At 58.4% G+C, this 17,479-nt stretch overlaps 3 protein-coding genes across 5 annotated transcripts; 1 reads left to right on the top strand and 2 right to left on the bottom strand.

The window, feature by feature from the left end:
- Positions 1-1,435: 1,435 nt before the first annotated feature.
- Positions 1,436-3,752, top strand: SLC16A11 (solute carrier family 16 member 11). Of its 3 annotated transcripts, none has more exons than XM_041771425.1 (5): positions 1,436-1,585; positions 1,828-2,035; positions 2,301-2,444; positions 2,609-3,376; positions 3,463-3,752. In XM_041771425.1, exons 2-5 carry the CDS (start codon positions 1,834-1,836, stop codon positions 3,705-3,707), a joined length of 1,359 nt encoding a protein of 452 aa, XP_041627359.1. In that variant the 5' UTR covers positions 1,436-1,585; positions 1,828-1,833; the 3' UTR covers positions 3,708-3,752. The 3 variants fall into 3 exon arrangements, with proteins under 3 accessions (XP_041627359.1, XP_041627360.1, XP_041627358.1); XM_041771426.1 differs by having other exon boundaries at positions 1,441-1,580; XM_041771424.1 differs by lacking the exon at positions 1,436-1,585 and having other exon boundaries at positions 1,892-1,998.
- Positions 3,753-4,030: 278 nt separating this feature from the next.
- Positions 4,031-8,757, bottom strand: LOC121500024 (monocarboxylate transporter 13). Its single transcript, XM_041771423.1, has 5 exons — positions 8,637-8,757; positions 7,342-8,420; positions 7,051-7,194; positions 5,674-6,411; positions 4,031-4,972 (listed from the first exon to the last, which is right to left on the bottom strand). Exons 2-5 carry the CDS (start codon positions 7,538-7,540, stop codon positions 4,776-4,778), a joined length of 1,278 nt encoding a protein of 425 aa, XP_041627357.1. The 5' UTR covers positions 7,541-8,420; positions 8,637-8,757; the 3' UTR covers positions 4,031-4,775.
- A 1,327-nt stretch (positions 8,758-10,084) lies between these two features.
- On the bottom strand, positions 10,085-15,878 carry BCL6B (BCL6B transcription repressor). The gene is made up of 9 exons (XM_041771422.1): positions 15,792-15,878; positions 15,091-15,281; positions 14,502-14,723; positions 14,038-14,391; positions 13,680-13,804; positions 12,940-13,104; positions 12,726-12,856; positions 12,494-12,631; positions 10,085-12,179 (listed from the first exon to the last, which is right to left on the bottom strand). The coding sequence occupies exons 2-9, from the start codon at positions 15,267-15,269 to the stop codon at positions 12,063-12,065; spliced, it is 1,431 nt and encodes a 476-aa protein (XP_041627356.1). The 5' UTR covers positions 15,270-15,281; positions 15,792-15,878; the 3' UTR covers positions 10,085-12,062.
- Between the last annotated feature and the right edge of the window lie 1,601 nt (positions 15,879-17,479).

The following is a 17,479-nucleotide window of genomic DNA, read 5'->3' as shown; positions in this document are numbered from 1 at the left end:
GGGCTCTGCTTGGGACTGAGTCCTCAGCAGCCAGTTCAGGACGTGAGCTTCCTGCTCCTCCAGCTTCACCTGCCAGGTATCTCCCATAATAGGAGCCCAGAAACCAGTGAGATCACTTTCCTAGGGTGTACATGGCAGGACTGGCAACCCTCATGGACTCCTGTTCTCCGTCCAGGACATTTCAAGGAGAGGGGAGCCCAGATGTACAAATTCAGGGGTAAGAAAAAGCTAGGCATGTCCTTGGAGCAGGTGAGGCACTTAGGGCTGTCAGAAGGGCACAGGAGAGAGAGGAGGGAGATGGGATGCGGGGGTGGGGGGAGTGCACTTTGGGGCATGCAAGGCCTAATATCCAAAGCAGAGAAATGTGGTTGTTTTACTAGAGTTGCAGATACGGTCTCAACAACTAGGAAACACTGCCACCATGTGTCTCTCAGGGAGGCTGGCTCCAAACTGTAAATTGCCAAATTTTCTGCTACTGTGTAACAATTAAACCAAAAAGCACATCTCTTGATTCAAACAGCTGAAGTAAAGTAACCTTGAGGTAAAAAGGATACTTTTAAATAAAGTTTGCTGAGAAATTAATGCTTTGGGTTCACTTCTCGGATTTCTTACTTTGCTTTTAAAATCTGAATCTGAGTCTTCAGTGGTTCCGATCCCCTGGATCCTTCCTTTTTCCCAGTGACCCTTCTCTTAGAATAGTAAACGCCCTGGCCCTGCAAAGGCCCTGCCATTTCCAGGCCAATTAGGCATCAAACTGCCCCCAGGCCATTCCCTCCCCTGTGGAATTCTGTTTCAGTCCTATTGCTGTTCTCTGGTACCCTCTGCACTTGGACAGATCCAAATTCAAATATTTCCACCATCTTTAAGCTGGGTGCTTTGGGGACGAGGCACCTAACCACTCTATTCCTCCGTGACTTCGTCTGTAAAATGGGCATGGCATCTTCTTCAGCCGTTTCATGTGAGCATGAACAGGTGACTTCCATCAAGTGCCTGGCACACTACAGCTCCTCAAAACGGGGGAATCCTCTTCCGCTTGGCCCTTGAGAGCTGGTTATTGTTGAACAAAGAATGAGAACTCAGTGGGGTCGGTGATATGATATACGACAATTATCTGCGCTCTCCCCCCCCCCCCAACAAAAGGTCCCTGAGAACAAAAATACTCATCGCGGCAGACTTTGGAGGATTTGCAAGGGTTGCCGATCCGCCCCGGGTTTGCCCGGGAAGGCAATCCGCGCGTCTCCACCGCGAGCAGCAGGCGGCAGGTGCGTGGGCTTGAGCCGGGCGGGGGTGGAAGGATTGTGTGTAGATAATTCAATCCCCGTGGGACTCAGCGGCTGGCCTCACCCGCGCGACTCGGCCGATTGGCTGAAGGTGTCGCCTCCCCCGCCCTCCGCACCCCCGCGTCCCAGGTGGCTCGGTCCCCAGTGGCGATCTCTGTTTACCGAGAGAGCCGGTCCAGGTGGGGCTCCATCCCGGCGCTCCGCGCTCGCTCCCCGCTGGGGCCCCGCCCGCGCAGCAAGCGGGGAGAACACCTGGCCCGAGCTGCTCCTCGCCCTTCCCCTCCCCCGCCGCCCGGAGAGGTCGGGTAAGGGGCAGGGGTGTGTGTGGGTGGGGGCGTCCCGGGCCCGGGGGATCCGGCCGTCACCCGGGCCCGGGAGCTCGCGCGGACCCGGGAGATGTAGCCCTAGGCCTGGTTCCCATCCCTCCCCCGCGCCGTGCGGTGCTCGGGGTGACGTGCCCACCCTGGGCGAGCGGCCAGAACCTGGATCTCAGGGATGCCCGGGTCCCTGAGGAGGCACAGACGTAGTGTGTTCCCCTCTTCCCCAGACGGCGATGACCCCCAAGCCGGCCGGACCCCCGGACGGGGGCTGGGGCTGGGTGGTGGCGGCCGCAGCCTTCGCGGTGAACGGGCTCTCCTACGGGCTGTTGCGCTCCCTGGGCCTTGCCCTCCCTGACCTCGCGGAGCACTTTGACCGGAACACTCAGGACACTGCGTGGGTCAGCGCCCTGGCCCTGGCGGTGCAGCAGGCAGCCAGTGAGGGGGGCCCCCGAGGTGGGAGGCGGGCACCGGGGTGGCCTGGCGGAGCGTGTGCGTGGTGATGGAGGACCCACCTGATGACCAGACAACCCGAGAAAGGGGGAGCCGGTGGGATTGAGTTCTAGAAAAGAGAGGGTCTTGAGGTCAAGGGGAGAGGGGTGTTGGGCTGGGGAGGAGCTTAGGCCTGGCAAGCAGCCTAGAAGGGCTGGCTCGAGTCTGGGGGCCCAGGGGCGTGTCTCCCTTTGACTCCGCCCCCTCCTAGGCCCAGTGGGCAGCGCTCTGAGCACCCGCTGGGGGGCGCGCCCCGTGGTGATGGTCGGGGGCGTCCTCACCTCGTTGGGCTTCGTCTTCTCGGCTTTCGCCCGCAGTCTCCTGCACCTCTACCTCGGCCTGGGCGTCCTTGCTGGTGAGGGGAGCGGGACACCCGGGTCCCTTAGGGGTGATGTTGGAGAGGGGCGCTTCCTGGGGGCTGGAGGCAAAGGGGGCGGGGCCTCCTGCGAGGGTCAGGGCTGGGATCACTGCGGCGCGTGCCCTAGCTCCCCGTCCTCACCTGGTCCTGTCGGTTCGCAGGCTCTGGCTGGGCCCTGGTGTTCGCCCCAGCCCTCGGGACGCTGTCCCGGTACTTCTCCCGCCGTCGAGTCTTGGCTGTGGGGCTGGCGCTCACGGGCAACGGGGCCTCCTCGCTGCTCCTGGCGCCCACCCTGCAGCTCCTCCTTGATACTTACGGCTGGCGGGGCGCCCTGCTCCTCCTTAGCGCCGTTACCCTCCACCTGGCCCCCTGTGGCGCCCTGCTGCGACCCCTGGTGCTCCCTGGCGACCCCCCGGCGCGACCCCGCGGGCCCTTGGCTGCACTCGGCCTGGATCTCTTCGCGCGCCGGGCCTTCCTAGTCTTTGCTCTGGGCACAGCCCTGGTCGGGGGCGGGTACTTCGTCCCCTATGTGCACTTGGCCCCCCACGCTTTGGACCGGGGCTTGGGAGGGTATGGAGCGGCGCTGGTGGTGGCGGTGGCTGCCGTGGGGGATGCGGGTGCGCGACTCGTCAGCGGCTGGCTGGCCGACCAAGGCTGGGTGCCCCTCTCGCGGCTGCTGGCGGGGTTCGGGGCCCTGACCGGGCTGGGGCTTCTGGCAGTAGGACTGGCGCCCTTGCTGGGGAGCCCGGAGGGCTGCGAGGGGCCCCTGCTGGCCGCGGCGGGGGCCTACGGGCTCAGCGCGGGAAGTTACGCGCCCCTGGTTTTCGGTGTGCTGCCTGGGCTGGTGGGCCTCGGAGGCGTCGTGCAGGCCACAGGGCTGGTGATGATGCTGATGAGTCTTGGGGGGCTTCTGGGCCCCCCGCTGTCAGGTAAGGTCCTGAGCCACCAGATCCCCCCGCCACCATCCTGTGCCCCTGGGTCCCAGGCCCCTGAATTCCTTTCCCCTTCTTCACAGGCTTCCTAAGGGACAAGACGGGAGACTTCACCGCCTCCTTCCTCACCTGCGGCTCTTTCATCCTCTCTGGCAGCTTCATCTACCTGGGGCTGCCAGGGGCGCTGCCCTCCTGCCCACCAGCCTCCCTGCCAGCCTCCCGGCAGGCCACCTCTCCTCCCCCTGAGAGGGGGGAACTGCTCCCCACTACTCAAGTTGCTCTGCTTTCCCCAGGAGGCTCTCAATCCACTCGGGACACCACTTGTTGACCATTTGTTTGAGCCACTCCCCCAATAAAGAATTTCTACCCAGTTTCTCACAAGCTCCAACTCTTAGCCAATAGAGGAGGCTGAAAACATTCTTTCTACTTAAGATATTCAAGGGGGCGCCTGGGGGACTCCATCTGTTAAGCCTCTGACCTGATTTTGGCCCAGGTCATGATCTCAGGGTCGTGGGATTGTGCCCCCAGTGGGATCCCCACTGGGCATGGAGCCTGCTCAAGATTCTCCAGTGCTCTCTCCCTCTGCCCCTCCCTCACAGTTGCTTCCCTCTTTCTCTCTCCCAAAAAGCAAGAAAAACAAAACAGGGAATCTCTGAGAAGCTGCCTGCCTGTGCATTTCAGTATGTTGGGGTGAGGGGGGTGAGCAGGAGGGGACCATCTGCTAACTCCTCCCTGCATTTCAGGCTCCTGTCCCTGGCCTGAGGGAAATGCTGGACCAGACTTCAGCTCTCGAAGCTTTAGTTCCCCTTCCCAAGCCACCCGCACCCTGTGTCCTCACTATTGTCTTCTACAGCAAGAAACAGGAGATCAGTGGCCACAGGGAGGAACTGTGGTCCAGGGTTAAAGTGGATACCTCCCCTCTGCTTCGTAGCCATGAGCTCATTCAGCCAACCCCAGGGCGTGAGCCCCAGCTCTTTCTGAGTTTCTGACAATGACTTGATTTCCTTATTCGGTTTTATCTCAAAAGGGCATCCCTCTTTCCCAAATGTCTGTCTTCAGAGAAGAAAGTTGGTAGGCAATGCTAGAGATCACAGGTAAAACACACTAAGTCTCTTGACCTTTGGTTTTCATAGCTGATTCTGAGCTCTGGGCAGCTGGCTGAGCCCCTGGATTCTTTGGCAGAGGTTGTGGGAGCAAAGAAGAGATAATAGGCCTCGAGGAAATACTAGGTGTTGGCACTTGCATTGCAACCTCCCCCCCGCCAGGCCTGCCTCGGGGGAGGTGGATCAGGATGCTCAAGGCACTGTAGTTCTGTGGGCACCAAGATGGGGCAGGAGAGGAAGATCTGGTGCTGCCAATGTCTGGCTTTCTGGGTCTCACAGCCCCTTTCTGGAGTTTAGTCCTCTTCTGGCTCTTCCTTGGACAGAGAGACTTTGGTTTCAACTGCCTCTCTTATGCGGTCCTGAGGCTTGGAGGTAGAGACCAAGGAGCAGAAATGAGGCAGAGTCATGAGGATGCCACTCCCTGCCAGGAGGAAGGACCCTGCCACCACAAAAGAAGCTGTGTAGTTGCCCGTCACATCCCGGAGGTATCCTAGGTCCAAGAGAGAAAGAAAGAACACATATCGGTGAGCCATTTCCTGAGAGTGATGAAGGGAAGAGAGTAATCCTTAACCCATCTTCTCAGAAGAGTTAGAACTCACAAGGCAGGACCAGATGAGCTCGAGGACTCTGGGGTGTCAAGGTTTCTACAGGTAATTTCTGGAGGGTAATTTCAACCATCCTTCTGCCTTCAGAAAGAGCCTCTCAAACCAGCCAGCAGACACTTGGGTATCCAGGGGTGGACAGGCACACCTGTGCTTTTCTTTCAAGCAAGTGTGGCCCTCCTTTCTACACTTCCAGTTAATAGTTAAGAGGAGAGAGTCAAGGATCTGAAAGTTTTGGCGTCTGGGACATAGAGAACTTTGACCCAACAGCTCAGACACCTGGGCTGGGGCCCAGGAGGTTAAGGGAAAAGACAGCACCTGCAGGCTATGTCTGGCCCAGTCCAGCCAAGTCCTCAAGCTGTAGGCACCCTGCCAAGGGGCCCTCATAGCTTCTCTGGGTCTTTCCACAGCCCCAATTTCTCTGCCCCTTGGACCCACTTGGGGGCTGCTCTGACCGGCCATGCAGGCTGTGTTCTGTGTCAGACTGGAGGACAATATTCACATACACTAGAATGCAAATAGTCCCCTCCCTAAACTGTGTGATGTGGCAGCCCTGAGCCCCACCTCCCAGAAACCCAGTCCTTCTTACCTGACAGAGGAGCCCCCAGCAGGCCCCCAATGCTCTCGACCATCTGTACCAGTCCCAGGCCACAATAAATCCTTCCAGTCCCCACTAATTCAGGCAACACAGAGAAGGCCACTGGGGTCAGGGCACCTGATGTGAAGCCATAGGCCACAGCCAGAGCCATCAGGGCCGTGGGAGTGTGAGCCACGGGCAACAGGGCCAGTGACACCCCAGTCAGTGTGGTCCAGAGCATCAAGAGCCGTGCCACAGGTCCTGGGACAGCATCTCCCAGCCACCCAGAGGCCACACGTCCCACGAGGTCAGAAATTGCCACAACTGACACCAGGAAGGCAGCAGACAGTGGGTCCCAATCCAGGTCCTGGAGGTGGGCTATCAGATGTACGTAGGGAATGAAGTAGCCAGTGTTGATAAGTGTGAGGGCAACAGTGTAACGGAGGAAGGGGCCGTGGTGAAGGAGGGAGGTGAGTTGGGCCCCAGGGCCCCCCACAACAGGATCCTCCATGAGGGACAGTGGGCGGAGGAGAGCACCACAGGCCACCAGGTGGAGGGAGAGGGCAGACACCAGCAGTAGAGCCCCCCGCCAGGCATAGAGGCTGACCAGCCATTGGAATAGTGGGGCAAATGCAAAGGAAGAGAGGCCCACGCCGGTCAGTGCCAGCCCTGTAGCCAGGGATCGCCTCCGGGAGAAGTAACGGGACAGGCAAGCCAAGGTCGGAGTGAAGGTCAGGGCCCAGCCAGAGCCTGTGGAAAAGGAAGAAACAGGGATTGGGGGACCCTTAGGGAGCCCAGGGCACCCAGTGATTCCACCATGGGTAGCAAGAGAATGCAGCACAGGCCTGGGTTAGGACCCTAGTATCAATACTTCCCAGCCGCATGACCCTGTACGTTTTATTCACTCTCCCAGCCTCAGTTCTCCTCTCCTCATCTGCAAGACACAGGTAATACACCTCATCGGCAGGTGGAGGTTCAGAAATACTGTCCGTAAGAGCAGTGACTCAGTCAGAACTTTGGAAGTTAGGCATGGGCTATACCACTTCTGGCTGAATGATCTTGGTCTGGCAAGTTACATAAGCTTCCAGAGCCTTGTTTTGTCTGTTTGTAAACTGGATAATGATATCAGCAGCCACAGGACCTGGCACAACGTTATGCTAATTCTTCCTTACACTCCAGCCCCACCAGCCCTGGGCTTGCATATTCTGGCTTCCACATCTTTGAATTTCTCAATATGCCCACACCATGTTGATCACTTTAGTCATCCCTCCTAAGACTTGCCCTCTGGTACAGGTGCCAGCTCCTCCTGTAAGCCTCTGGGAAGGGGCAGGAAAGAAGGTGAGAGTCTGGAGCGGGCTAGCTCTCTCCTGCCCACGTCCCGGGCCTCACCTGAGAGCAGCCCGATACTGAGGTATAGGTGGGTCAAGGTGGTAGCAAGAGAGGCGAACAGCATCCCCGACGCGGCCAAGATGCCCCCGGCCATCACCACCGGCCTGGGCCCGTACTTTGTGCTCAGGGCGCTGCCCACGGGACCTGAGAAAGAGGAAGACGCGGTCCGCGAAGCTCTCCGGCGGCCTCCGCCAGGGTCTCCCCAGCCCCGCCCTGTCCTCTCCCGCGTCCCCACAGCTCCCTTCCCTTCCGAGGGAGGGTGGCAGGCCGCCGGGCCGGCGCGGCACTCACTCCCGAACTGCTGCACCGCGATCCCTATGGAGGCGATCCAGGAGACCCGCGCCGCCTGCTCTTCAAACGCCGCCACTAACTCCACGAAGAAAACGCCGAAGGAGCGCAGCACCCCGAACACCAGCGCCGACTGGAAGAACGCGGAGAGCACCACCATCCACCCCCAGCCCCCGTCGGGGGGCTCGGCCCTGTGCGCCATCGGCGAGGGGATCGGGCTGCCGCCGCCCCGCGCGCCCGGGGCGGGAGTAGGGCGCGGGACCCTCCACCTCTGCGCACCCAGTCGCCCGGCCTCGCGGCGGAGCGCGGGCTGCTGCTGTCGCCGGGGAAGGCACCGACGACGGAGAGACCCAGCCGGGCGGCCTAGAAGGGGCGAGCGGCTCCCGGGGGTGTGGCTCCGCGGGCCTAGCGCAGCCTGTCGAGGCCTGGGCGGGACCGGTCCGGGGCGGGAAGTCGGGGGCGCAGACGTTCAGCCCGTAGCCGGGAGGCGGCCGGTCTTCCCGGTGGGTTATCCGTCTTATCACTGCAGGCGTCAGCTACCTGCCGGACCTGGCCACGGCCCCGGTCCACCCGCCGCGGGTGGGGAAGCAGGACTCCCGTGCGGGGGTGGAGCCCGGAGGGCGGGGCGGGGCTTAGAGCTGTGTACTGGACCGGGACAGTGAGTGCAGCGCATGCGTCAGGAGGGGACCGCGGGAGGCCGACTGGATGGGCCCCGCGTGACTAGGGACCTACCGGGAGGCTGCTGCGTCTCCGGCCCCCTAACCGGCCCGTCTGTCCACATTCCCGCACCGCGACTCTCACGTGGGGAGTTCACGGGGCTAGGTGGCGGGTCACCCGGTTCAGGAGAGGAAGACACCCACTTGCTTAATGGGGGGTCCAATGGCAAGGTCAGGTCGGGGGTGAACAGAGGCGTCCTGCGCGGAGTCAAACGAGATACCTGCCCTAGCGCCTGAGCACGCCAAACCCTACATGCCTGGATCCCCGGGGGCTCAGGGGCCCAGGACGAGACCAGTGGGATGCTGGCGTTCGTTTCTGCAGCGGCGACTCAGTTCCTGTTGCTTCTGTCGTCGCTAACAGGAAATCTACAAGTCACAGAAACCAAAAATAACTCGAGAGAGGAAGGGCGGCTGTGAGCGCACTCAGGACCTCCCCAGCACCACCTATACCCCTCCCTCGGTGGGGCTGAACTCTTCCTCCACCCTCTGCTAAAACTATTTGCTAACAGCGGGTTTTGATCCCCTGATGGGGTTGACTGAAAGACATGAACTCTTAGCAGGGGAGCAGTCAACTCCTCCTACCCAAGTAGGCAGTCCTCCACCATATGTAACATCGATCGCTTGGCTTTCTGTTTCTCCACTGTAATCCATGCTCCCCAGGATCCTGACCTTGCAACCTTAGGGAAGGAGGATGTTTTTTTTGTTGTTGTTGTTTTTACAGAAAGAGTGCATGTGGGCACATGCAGGGGTGGGGAGGGCTGGGGGGAGAAGTGGGGGCAGAGAGAATTTTAAGCAGGCTCCTTGTTCAGTGTGGAGCCTTACAGGGGGCTCAATCTCCCCATCCTGAGATCAACGACCTGAGCTGAAATAGAGTCCAAGGCTTACCCGATGGAGCCACCTGGGCTCATGGGGGCTGTGTAATATCAAAGAGTGAACTGAGCCTTATAATTTTATATGTGGGAAATAACAAACTTTGTTAAGTGGACTTAAAACTTTGGCTGGTGGGAAATGTGCCGAGAATTAGAAATCAATGTGTCTGTTTAACCTAGTATAGCAGTGTGTCATCTTTAAGGGTCTCTAAGACATTGAACCTCTCAGCTGGTTTTCCTAACTGTAAATTCGGTGATAATAATAATACCTACTTTTGAGGGTTGTCAGGGAGAATCGAATTAGAAACCCTATGCGCTAGAATGCTTCATTCAGGACCTGACAGGTAGCAGGGGATACATAAGATTAGCAGGCCTCATTTTCAACAGGGCATAAGCCGCTGTTTCTTTCTTTCTTTCTTCCTTTCTTTTTACTTAAAAATATCTCTAATCTAGGTCATGAGTTTTAAGATGGAGAAACACAACCACAAATGTCGAAAGGCACCGCAGACCGTGTTAATGGACTTATTTCACAGATGAAGAATTTAAGCCCAAAAGGGAGGTAACTTAACAGAATTAGTGACCCTCTGCCCAGGGGCAGAACAGAGTTCCACACCCAAGACACAGGGAAAGGGTGCAAGAGAAGCATGCCTTGGGCACTGGATAGATTCTAAGGTTCCACTGCTGGGGGAGGAGTAGAGCTGGCTGTTGGCTCTAACCACATACATCAACCTTCTCACTGCCACCTGCACACTTCCCTGTCCCCAGGGGACCTAAGTCCTATCCATTTTCCTTGGTGGTGGTGGTAGGCAGTGTCCCAAGCATTATGATCCCCAGCACAGATGCATCCCCCAGTCTCTTGATATTATTAGTGACTTCCTGGTTTCTCCCTGCTGCCTCCACACCTCAGGCAGGAAGTGACTTCAGAGCAGCAGGATGCAGGTGGCTCCGGAGAAACTTCATGAAGTCACTGGTTCCTACACAATGAGCCGGAAGGCAAGGGTAGGGAAGGGGGAGAACAGGGCCATTGAAAGTGTCAGATGGGATAGGGTGGTCAAATGGGCACAGAACACAAGATGGAATCCAGGAGGAATGAAACCCTTTTTCCCCCCATTTCACTCCATTCCCAAATCCTCCCAGACAAGAACCTGGACACAGCAGGCAGCACAGAGAGACTTCTTTATTCCAAGATTCTGATCTGGCAAGGTCTAACATTTCTACCCCTTGGCACTCTACACCTGCCCATCTAATTGGGAAACAAAACAAAACAAAACAAAACAAAACAAAAAAAAGGTTCCTTCTCACATCTCTCTTCTGCTTTCCCTGCTTCAATCCTGCAGTGGACAGGAAGGGGGAATGATAAAGAAAAGTTGTTTTCTCACTTGTCCTCAAGTGGCAGCCATTGGTCCTGACCTATCTTGAGGAAGCTCCACCGGACACAATTCAAAGTGCTCTCTAACCTCCACCCAAACCCCACAATCAAACAGCTCCCAAGGCAACAGGAGAAGGACTGTAAACTGAGGCTTCTGAGTATCATCTCACATTCCAGACATTCCATCTAATTAAGAAGCAATCCCATTCCCAACTTTCTACCTACTTGGCCTATACCAGAGACCATGTTCTCTCAACCAACCTCTTAGTCCTACCCAGATACTTGGTCAACCAGAAGGCTCATCAGTCAATTACTCTTTTCAATCTTCTAAATCCCTAATCCCAACAGTAATCCCAGTCATAATCCCAAACTACAGCGAATCTGGAATGGAACTCAGCCCCTTTTGTCTCCCTGTGGAAGGTTCTAGTGCATTCCAGACAGGAATGCAGTGATGGTTAGGCCAGGTCACAGACTTCGCTTTTCCAAGGTAAGAAAGTTACCAAGCACCTGTGACTTCTAGAGGCAAAGAAGTTTCTGGAATTCTGACACTTGCCAGAAGATGTCTAAAAATCCATTAAAGGAAGAAGGGGCTTGTCTCAGGTAGAGAGAACCCCAAGGAATACGTGAACCCAGACACTGCTGCAGTAAAGGACTGGTCATGACTCTCTATCTTCTAGTCAAGATAGAGTTTAATAATTCTTGCATCGGTCATACCATTCTGGGCAGAATCAGAAAGGGTTGAGTCATCTCTGATAAGGAAGGGATCAACCCAGTGCTGGGAACAGGCCCCAGTGGGAGGATCCTGGGCTCGATGAAAGAAAGCCCAACTCATGACAGATTGACACAATAGAGCCAATCCTAGGTGACCAGACTCACAGGACAGTTGGGGCCATAAGGGAAAGCCCCTCCAATCATCCCTCCAGTTCCAAGATTGCCAAAGCCCCTACATCAACGGCCCCCAGAAAACACTTCTTACTTCCATTTCTGGCTCACCAAAAACGTTCCTCTAAGTCTTAGAACCAGAGGAAAGTCTATATGCAGTTCTAGCTCGCTAGAGAACCTACAATATCCAGAATATCGAAGAGGGTTCCTGACCCAATTCCACAGCCCCGCATGTCCACAGAGCTGCCCCTAGAACAAATAAGGTTCCAGACCTAGGATTTCGAGGGACAGGACAGAGGGACCCTTTCTCTGTTTTAAACAAACCAACAAGCAGACACACATAGGAGAAACAACAATTCTAAAGATACAAGTTATGACAATAGTACACATAAAATAGTCAAGCCAAAGGAGACAACCAAGTGCTAATCTCTGCCAGCAGAGCTGTGACCTCACCTACAGTGCCTCAGGTCACTTTTGGTCACACTTGTAGAAGAGGGAAGTGGGGAATGCAATAGAGTGAAGACCCTGGTGCCACCCACAGGCCTCAATAAATTATATTTACAGATAAACCAAATGAGAAGGGGAGGGCTGCAGGTGGACTATTACCGCCCCCCCACTGCCAGTCTCTCCCCGCCCCCAACTGGCTGTCTCCTCCAGAAACCATTTTGATCGTGGGGAAGAGGTTTTGACCAGCAAAACAGAGGCAGATCAAGCCGAGATCTGCCACCCCGGCTCTCCCCAGTGATAACCGAAGGTGGTGGTGGCAGTTTCTGATACTGGAGGGGCCTTGCACACCCAAGCCCGAGGGGGAAGCCAGCCGTGAGCCCGCGGCCGTCCCGGCTTCCGGGAAGCGATTGGGATCCGGGTGGGCTCCGGGCCGGCGCTCAGCTAGAGGCCCCCCAGAATGTGGTACTGCACTTTGGTGTTGGTAGCAGCTCCGTGCTTCTGGCGCAGATGCAGGCGCAGCTGACTCTTGTGCCGGAAATGAAGGCCGCAGGCCTCGCACTGTGGGAGGACAAGTGAGGACAGCCGGGTCAGCTCCCTAGCCCCCGCGCGAGCACCCCGATGCGCAAGTGCCCAACCCTTGGCAGAAAATAAGCCCACGGCCCGGGCGTCTTCCCGGATCCGCGGGCGGAGGCAAAGGACAGAGGCCCCGCCCTCTTCAGCGAAGTTTCCTCCCTCTCTGGCTGGTCCCGGCGCCTCACTTCGGTGCGCGGGCTCCCCTACGCGCGGTCCCGCCCCTTCTCCCTCGGGGCTCCGCCCACTCCGAGGAGCTCTCAGAGCCCCGCCCCCAGGTGGCCACCCGCGCAGGTACTCACGTGGTACGGCTTTTCTCCCGTGTGGATGCGAACGTGGCTCTTAAGGGTCTGTAGGTGGCGGAAGCGAGTGCCGCAGGTAGGGCAAGGATAGGGCTTCTCCCCGGTGTGGATGAGCACGTGCGCGCGCAGGTGCGCGACCTGGGAAGCAGGGCGACCTCAGAGAGCGCCCCGACGGCCCGCCCCGCCCTCCTGCAAATCTGCGTCGGAGCGGGCTGGGAGACGGGTTGCGTACCTGCACAAAGCGTGAGCCGCACGTCTCACACTTATAGGGCTTCTCTCCCGAATGGATGCGACTATGGGTTTTCAGGTTGGCCGGCCGGTTAAAGCGGGCTCCGCAGATGGAACAATGGTAGGGCTTCTCTCCTGGAGGCAGGGTGGAAGGGAGGTCAGGGACTCCTCCCCAGGACACCTGCGGGCAGGAAGGCCAGGGCCCCCTCCTCCCTTACCTGTGTGCACCGTTCGGTGACTGGCCAGGTTGCCTTTGTAGCGGAAGGCAGATCGGCAGAGCTGACACTTGTAGGGCTTGTCCTCATCACCAGGAGCCAAGGGGTCCAGCCCCGATGAGCACCCAGCCACAGCCTCACAGTTCTGGCAGCTGAAAAATTCACTTCCTGGGAGCAGGGATGGGTAATGGCGATTCCAGTGAATCCTCAAACCACATTGGAGATGGATTTTCTTTTTCCCAGTTTACTGCTAAGGTTCCTAGAGTTTTCTGACTTACTCAAGGTTACATGGTTAATATGAGGACAACCCAAGATCCGACCTCATGTCTGTCTGACTGCAGAATACTCTGCTAATTTCTTCAATAGTGGTGGTGGTAGGTGCAGGACCCAATTACTGGGTGGAAGTTTCTGTTTCTGTGTCCTCTCTTGGACTACTACTCTGCTTCACAGCTGGCCGGAGAGGCCCTGCCGAGTCCTGGGCCCAGCACTCAGCCCTGATGGGTAGAGGCTAGGAGTTCCCAGGCTTTGCTGCTCAGGGAAAGCTTTAAAAAATACCAATTCCTGGCTCCCACTTCTAGACATTCTGATCTGTGGGGTGTGACCTGGGCAATGGCAGTTTTAAAAGCTCCCCAGGTGATTCCAATTTGCAGTAACTGGGACAGGCCTTTGCTTTTGGCCCAAACACTCGCCTGGAGCAGCCCCAGGAGAAAAGCCAAGGAGGAGGTAAAAGGAAGGGCTCTTACCTGGTGGTGGACAAGCCTGCCCAGAGTGTGATCCAGTGGTTTCTTGAGCTGGGGCTGTGAGGAGATGCGGGGTATTGACTGGAGCCCCACATTTGAACTGTCCTGTGACAGCAGTTGGAGAGAGCCTAGGCAGGTGGCAAGCCCAGAGAAAAAGGTTAGGAGAGATTTTGTGGAGGGAGGGTCTCACCTGGAGGACTTAGAGCCAAAGACCTTCCCCTGGAGGTGAGCCACACTGACCAGTGAGCCAAATCTAATTGTGCTGCCCCCTCACTCCCTGCTGCTGACCACCCAGGCCCAACGGCTCTGCCTCCTAGCTGACATTGGCCTCTACAAATTCCTGAGGTTCCAGGTTCTGTACCTGCTCTGGGGACCAGGAATGGGTCCTTCTTCACTGCCGCTGCCACTGCTGCTGGAAGCCTCGTCTCCACTGGGGAGCCGGGCTTGGGGGCAGAGTTGACCAGAACTCCTCTCCCCGGCCAGGCTCCCTGCTTGGGAGGCCTGAGAGTTTAGCACGATGAACTTGTACTTTTTCCAGTTGCAGGCCTTGGGGTCTGGGCTGCCTGGACTGGGGGGACCTTGACTGCAGCTGCGAGACTCAGTAGGTGGATCTGGGTGCCCTTCGGAGCGCCTGGGACTGCCTGGCGGAGGTTCTGTCGGGGGTGTGGGGGGTTCCGCCTCCAAAGGCCGCAGAGAGATGCCCAGAGGTTCATAGCTGGGACAAGTGCGATGGATGTTAGTGCTTTTTCCTAAAATTGGCCTCTGCCCTTGACACCTGGGATGCCACCTCACCCAACAGAGGACACCGAGCTGGGGCTCTCTCACCTGGCCTGGATGAAGCGGTGGCAGGCCTGGACCACGTGTTCCATCTGCAAGTAGGTGGCAGCCGCCAAGACGGCTGGTGCAGTGGCTGGAGAGAGGCGCAGGCGTGAAGTGTACATGAAGTCCAGAAGAGGAGCGAAGCCTCCGGCTTCTGGGCCCGCAGGCAGGGAGAGCACATCCACCCCCACTCCAGCACGGCCTCGGAAAATTGAATAAAAGAAGCCGCTGGAAAGAGGGCAGATAGGCTACTTTAGGGCCTGGGTAACCCAGGGAGACTCGTGCCACCCTAGAAAGCCCCGCCTCCCCCCCCAATTCCCTGAGGGGCTCAACCTCCTGTTGCCTCTTTATTTATTTATTTTTTTAAAAAGATTTTGTTTATTCATGAGTGACACAGAGAAAGAGGTTCCCTGCAGGGAGCCCAATGGGGGACTCCATTCCAGGACCCCAGGATCACGACCTGAACAACAGGCCACCCAGGTGCCCCAGTCTCCTGCTTCTGGAAGGCTTGGCTTGGGATCCCCTGCCAAAGACCTTCTGGTTCCACCCCTCTCCCTTCGGATCCCGCCCCACCCCCCTGAGTTACCCCTCCAACCTGCAGGCGATCAGAACTGCCTTGTGAGCTCGAAGGGGTTGCCCGCCAACCAGCAGCGTGACGTCAGTGAGGATCCCGCGGAGGCGCAGCTCGTTCAGGTTGCCGAGCACGTCGGAGGAGTGGCGAGTGAACTCGCGGACGTAGCCCAGCGCGCCCTCGGGGGTGGCGGTGGAACCCATCGCGACGCAGGCCTGTGGGCGCCCAGGGACCCAGGCGGGGCTCAGACGCCTTCCCTCCGCAGTTCGCCCCCCCTCTGCTGCAGGACAGCGGGAGTCGAGCCCCCCACCCGCCCCGAACCGTCTAATTCTTAATGCGCTGGGCTCCCCGGCGCTCGTTTCCCCCCACCCGAGACCCCTCCAGGGTGCCTGGCGCGAGTTGGACGCTCCCAGGCCGCGGCGTCGACGCCCAGCGTAGGCAATCGTCCCGCAGCGCCCTCGGTTTGCAGCGCTCGGTGCCCGTGCAGCACCCCGCTCCCCACGGCCTCGCCGGGCGCGCGAATCTCGAGTGAGCCACCTGCCCGGACACTTTGGACGGCCTGCGGTCCGCACCCCTCCAAACCCCAACGGAACCACCGAATTCCGCTACTGTCTGGTCCCGGACCCCCTCGTCTAGAACCTCATAACTGATCTCAGTCTTCCTCCCACCAGCAACCCCCTTCTCAGGGACCCAGGAGCCCGGCTCCCTCAGTCCACGGTCCTTACCCCTGTCCTGCAGGGGCTGCGGCTGCTCTTCTCAGGGGGGCGGGGTCTCTCTCCCCTCTTGGACTCGGCGCCTTTATCTGGCCGGGATGGCGGGGGCGGGGGTGGAGGTGGGGTGAACGCCTGGGTCTGTATCCTTCCTTCCTCCCGCGCTCTCCAGAAGGCAAGCCCGGGGCGGGGTCTCCGGCCCGAGGGCGGGACCTCAGGGACGCCGGGTGGTCGTCACATCGGGGGTCTTGGGCCTCTGAACGTGGGACCGGGGATGGGACTCTGGAATTGGGGATATCGAGATTGGACAATGTGGGTGACCCCGGGTCGTCGAGGGGGCCTGGGCAAGCGAAAAGCGGTGTTATTGGCTTTTGGAAAGGGGGTGCCTGTGACCTGGAGAGTGAATGGAGCACAAGTCCCCCTTCCGACGTACGGTATCGAGGGACTTAGAGGGGAGCTCAGCGAGGCGCCAGGTTTGGGGAGGCCACGGTGGACTCGCGTGGGGGCTCAGATGGCGGGAGGGTGCGGTGTGAATGACAGGCTCCTGCAGCAGGGCCTACAGAAAGGGGGGCTCGGATCGGGCGGGACCTGGAGGGGACGGATGTGATTTCTAGCTCGTTTCCTTCCATTGTCATGCGACCGGACGGCTCCGCCAGCTGCTTCCCCTCGAGGAGGTGGGGAAAGCCCCGGGTAGGGGGTTGGGGTCGGGAGAAGCGCAGGAGACCCGGGCGTCGGGACTCTGGCTCCAGACTCCCTTCTGAATCCTTTTAGGGATCCAGAGAGCCAGCCTCCCGCCCAAAGGGCGCTCGCCCTCCCCCAGTCCCCGCTCACTAGGGCCTCGGGCCCCCGCCCGTCGGCTGCGCTCGGGGGCTGGCGGGGCGCCGGGGTCCAGCGCGGCAGGGAGGCGAATACTGGCAATGTGTGACTCCTTCCACGAGGGGGCGGAAGAGCTCTAGCCTCGCCTCGCGGTCTCCGCCCGGCCGGGGTCCACTCGGACCGGGGCGCAGGATCCACTAGGTCTGAGCGGCTGAAACCTTCGTCCTCCTCCCCTTTGCGTCGGGTCATGTTGTCCCTCGGCCTCCTTAGGAGGGGACGAAGGTTGGGCGAGGGGAGGGAGAGTTAGGCGACAGAGGACACTGTCCTCCGAGGCTGGGGTTCCTAATCTGGGGGTGAGAAATCCAGCGGGCTCCGGGAGCAAGGGAACTGGGGGTGGGGGGGGGGTGGAGGGGAGACGGAGGGGAGACAAGGAGTGGGGTCTGAACCTTGGGAGCTCAGGCTTTTCTTTTTCTAATTAAGCTAGACACTATTAATGGGTCGGTAGAGGTGAATTTTTAGTGAACATTAATCCGAAAGTTGGGTGGGGTGGAAAAAGAAAGGAAAGAAGACTGGGAAGGTCTCCGGGTAAAAGCAAGGAGAGAGGGCAGGAGGGGCTGATAACCCTAATTTTAGGTTCCTGATCTGTGAGATAGGCACAGATCTCACCCTCATATTTTGTCTGGGGAGGTCTCACCCTCATATTTTGTCTGGGGAGACTTGGGGGTGGCAATGTTTATGGGGGGGGGTAGGGTGCAGAGTTACCAGTGTAGCTGCAGAGCCAGGCTGTGCATCTTGCACAGGCGCCCAGAAATGACTGCCCATAACCCATGGAGCTGTGCACCTGGGCCTGGGGTCCTCCTCTTCAGACTTGAGCATACCTTTATTTG

Source organism: Vulpes lagopus, chromosome 10 (genome assembly GCF_018345385.1).
Source record: "Vulpes lagopus strain Blue_001 chromosome 10, ASM1834538v1, whole genome shotgun sequence".
Classification (NCBI taxonomy): Eukaryota; Metazoa; Chordata; class Mammalia; order Carnivora; family Canidae; genus Vulpes; species Vulpes lagopus.
This window is presented reverse-complemented; position numbering and strand designations above follow the sequence as displayed.

Excerpts from the sequence above, each read along its gene's own strand:
- SLC16A11 (XM_041771425.1), top strand. The coding sequence starts at position 1,834 with ATGACCCCCAAGCCGGCCGGACCCCCGGACGGGGGCTGGGGCTGGGTG. Across the intron at positions 2,445-2,608 it reads CGGCCTGGGCGTCCTTGCTG|GCTCTGGCTGGGCCCTGGTG; the intron begins GTGAGGGGAGCG and ends GTCGGTTCGCAG. Across the intron at positions 3,377-3,462 it reads TCTGGGCCCCCCGCTGTCAG|GCTTCCTAAGGGACAAGACG; the intron begins GTAAGGTCCTGA and ends CCTTCTTCACAG.
- LOC121500024 (XM_041771423.1), bottom strand. The coding sequence starts at position 7,540 with ATGGCGCACAGGGCCGAGCCCCCCGACGGGGGCTGGGGGTGGATGGTG. Across the intron at positions 7,195-7,341 it reads CGCGGTGCAGCAGTTCGGGA|GTCCCGTGGGCAGCGCCCTG; the intron begins GTGAGTGCCGCG and ends CCTCTTTCTCAG. Across the intron at positions 4,973-5,673 it reads GCTGGGGGCTCCTCTGTCAG|GATACCTCCGGGATGTGACG; the intron begins GTAAGAAGGACT and ends TCTTGGACCTAG.
- BCL6B (XM_041771422.1), bottom strand. The coding sequence starts at position 15,269 with ATGGGTTCCACCGCCACCCCCGAGGGCGCGCTGGGCTACGTCCGCGAG. Across the intron at positions 13,105-13,679 it reads GCAGGCTTGTCCACCACCAG|GAAGTGAATTTTTCAGCTGC; the intron begins GTAAGAGCCCTT and ends CCCTGCTCCCAG. Across the intron at positions 12,857-12,939 it reads TCACCGAACGGTGCACACAG|GAGAGAAGCCCTACCATTGT; the intron begins GTAAGGGAGGAG and ends CCCTGCCTCCAG.